The sequence below is a fragment of the Ananas comosus genome, linkage group 1, assembly GCF_001540865.1.
Source record: "Ananas comosus cultivar F153 linkage group 1, ASM154086v1, whole genome shotgun sequence".
Taxonomy (NCBI): domain Eukaryota; kingdom Viridiplantae; phylum Streptophyta; class Magnoliopsida; order Poales; family Bromeliaceae; genus Ananas; species Ananas comosus.
The window spans coordinates 6,042,795-6,045,407 of record NC_033621.1 but is presented as its reverse complement, the minus strand read 5'-3'; the positions used below and the strand labels follow the sequence as shown (position 1 = coordinate 6,045,407).

General features: G+C 47.5%; 1 protein-coding gene across 1 annotated transcript; it reads left to right on the top strand.

Moving 5' to 3' along the window:
- Positions 258-1,631, top strand: LOC109708512 (elongation of fatty acids protein 3-like). Its single transcript, XM_020230297.1, has one exon. It carries the CDS (start codon positions 447-449, stop codon positions 1,371-1,373), a length of 927 nt encoding a protein of 308 aa, XP_020085886.1. The 5' UTR covers positions 258-446; the 3' UTR covers positions 1,374-1,631.

Below are 2,613 nucleotides of genomic sequence, written 5' to 3'. Positions count from 1 at the left end.
GATATCCGTATCCGATTTAGACCCGACTCATAACTGGTCTTGAACGAGTAGTATACGGATAGTCACTATCTAGACCCGCTCGAATACATTGGATGGGTTATATTAGTAACTTAATTATCTAGACCTGGACCGATCCGAAGTTAAATGGGTAGGGTATATATTTTTTTTTCTAACTTTTTTTTTTTTTTAGGTACGGGTACTGTATAAACATTTTTAAAAAATAGTATTGAAGTAGATATATTGAGACATGAACAAATAATATTTTTTTGATTTCAATATTCCGAGGATAATTGAAGGCTGAGAAGAGTGTCCTTTTGGAGGATAGTCCAATCCGATCGAACTTTTTTGTGATTTCAATCAATGTCGATTCCAACGGATAATTGAAGTCTCAGAGAGTGTCCTTAATTTGGGGGGCAGTTCAATCCGATCGACGGTCGATCAAATCAATGGCGGCAGCGGCGGCGGATCCTCCACTCTGGTGGGGAGCGTACGAGCGGCTGCGGTGGTGGTTGGTGGACAACCCGACCGTCTCCTCGTTCGAATGGTCACCCGGGCGCACCTTGGGCGCCTCCGTGCCCTTCGTTGCGACTGCCGTCGCCACCTACCTCGCGGCCGTGCTGGTCTTCCGCCAGGGCGGCGGCCTGTTGCCGCTCCCCTCGCCGCCTCCTGCCGTCCTCCGCCTCGCCTCCGCCGCCCACAACGTCGTCCTCCTCGTGCTCTCCGCCGTCATGGCCGCCGGCTGCGCCCTCTCGGCCCTCACCCGCATGCCCTCGCCGCGCTGGCTCTTCTGCTTCCCCCCTTCCCCTTCCCCGTCCGCCAACGCCGCCGGCCCCGTCTTCTTCTGGGCCCACGTCTTCTACCTCTCCAAGCTCTACGAGCTGGCCGACACCCTCCTCATCCTCCTCTCCGGCGAGGGCGGGCGCCGCCGCCTCACCTTCCTCCACGTGTACCACCACGCCGTGGTGGTGGTCATGTGCTACGTGTGGCTGGCCGCGTCGCAGTCGCTGGTGCCGATCGCGCTGGTCACCAACGCGGCCGTCCACGTCGTCATGTACGGCTACTACCTGTCCTCCAGCCTCGGGCGGCGCTGGCCGCCGCGGTGGAAGCGCGCGGTGACGGAGATCCAGATCGCGCAGTTCGTCTTCAGCTTCGCGGTCTCGCTGGTCTTCCTCTGCTACCACTTCCGCTCCGCCGCCGGCTGCCGGGGGATGAGCGGATGGCTCTTCAACGCAGTCTTCAACGTCTCCCTGCTCGCCCTCTTCCTCAACTTCCATACCCGCGCCTACCCGGCCTCCGCCTCCCCGAACGACAACGAGAACGAGAACGAGAACGAGAAGAAGAAGAAGAAGAAGAAGAAGAAGAACCGCGCCTAGCTAGCTCCATCATTCATTCCTTTCGGATTCGCATCGGGCTGGGTGCAAATTTGCGTTTCTCTGCCCATTATTATTTTATTTAATATAATAATGGGCAGAGAGTTGTTGTTCGTGAGGAAAGGCTTGGCCGAAAATGTTAGGACGTGATTTCCAGTCACCGTACGTACATTAATTCAGGCGAGAGCTTTCTTGGTTAGGTGTAACTGGCTACAATTCAGAAGCTATTTGAAGATCATCGCTAGATTATACTTCGATCCATAGATTGTTTAGAATGATGCAAGTGCCTTCCTCGAATTGAATTCCATCGGTCAATTATGTTTGATTTCATATAAAATTCATGTCCAAAGCAAACGGACTTACAAGATAAATCTCGAAAGAGTAAGCAAAACTTAATAACATAATAAATTCTGAAAAATCAGCACAAAGTATTTTATTTTTAACAAAATAGCACTTAATAAAAGTTGGAAAGAATAACAGGAAAAATACAAAAAATAGAAACAAAAATAATGCCAAATATGATCAGACAACAAATCTGTCTGACAAATCCTCTTAATTAGCAGTGTAAACTCTTTTGAAAAACTAACGCTTCAAACATTGAAAACTAGAATCAGATGATTAATAAATTTCAACGAATAAATACAAGAAAGTAATATGATAATTTGTTAAAACTATCACAAAAATCCTCTCCTTAGAGAGACTCCGGCTAGCTAGTGTGCGACATAATTGCATGCTTCATAAGGATTCTAGAATTCACAACCTAATCAACTAAAACTACGTTGTGCCGTCCAATTCAAATTTCTATTAAATGCCATTAAATGGCTAAAATGACTAGTAAATAACAAGGCCAATTTGCATAAAAAATCCACTTATTTTGGGCTTTTGCAAAATCGGGCCATCTTTTTGGCTTTTGCAGATTCGGTCCGCTTTTTCAGCAAACTGACCAAAATATTCTTATACCTTTTTCTCTTTCCTCTTTCTCTCTTTTCTTTTTTTCTCTCGTTCTTTTTTCTTTTTCTTCCCAGAAAGCGGCGAAGACGGAGCGGAGGTGCCCTTATACCTTTTTCTTTTCTTTTTTTTTTTTCTCTCGTTCTTTTTTTTCTTTCTCTTCCCAGAGAGCGGCGAAGATACAGCGGCGTCGCCGCCGGCGCCCCCACCTTCCTCGCCTCCAATCCCCCTAAGGCCGGGCTGTGACTTTTTTTTTTTTTGCATTTTTCTTTTCTTTTCTTCTCTGACTCTCCTC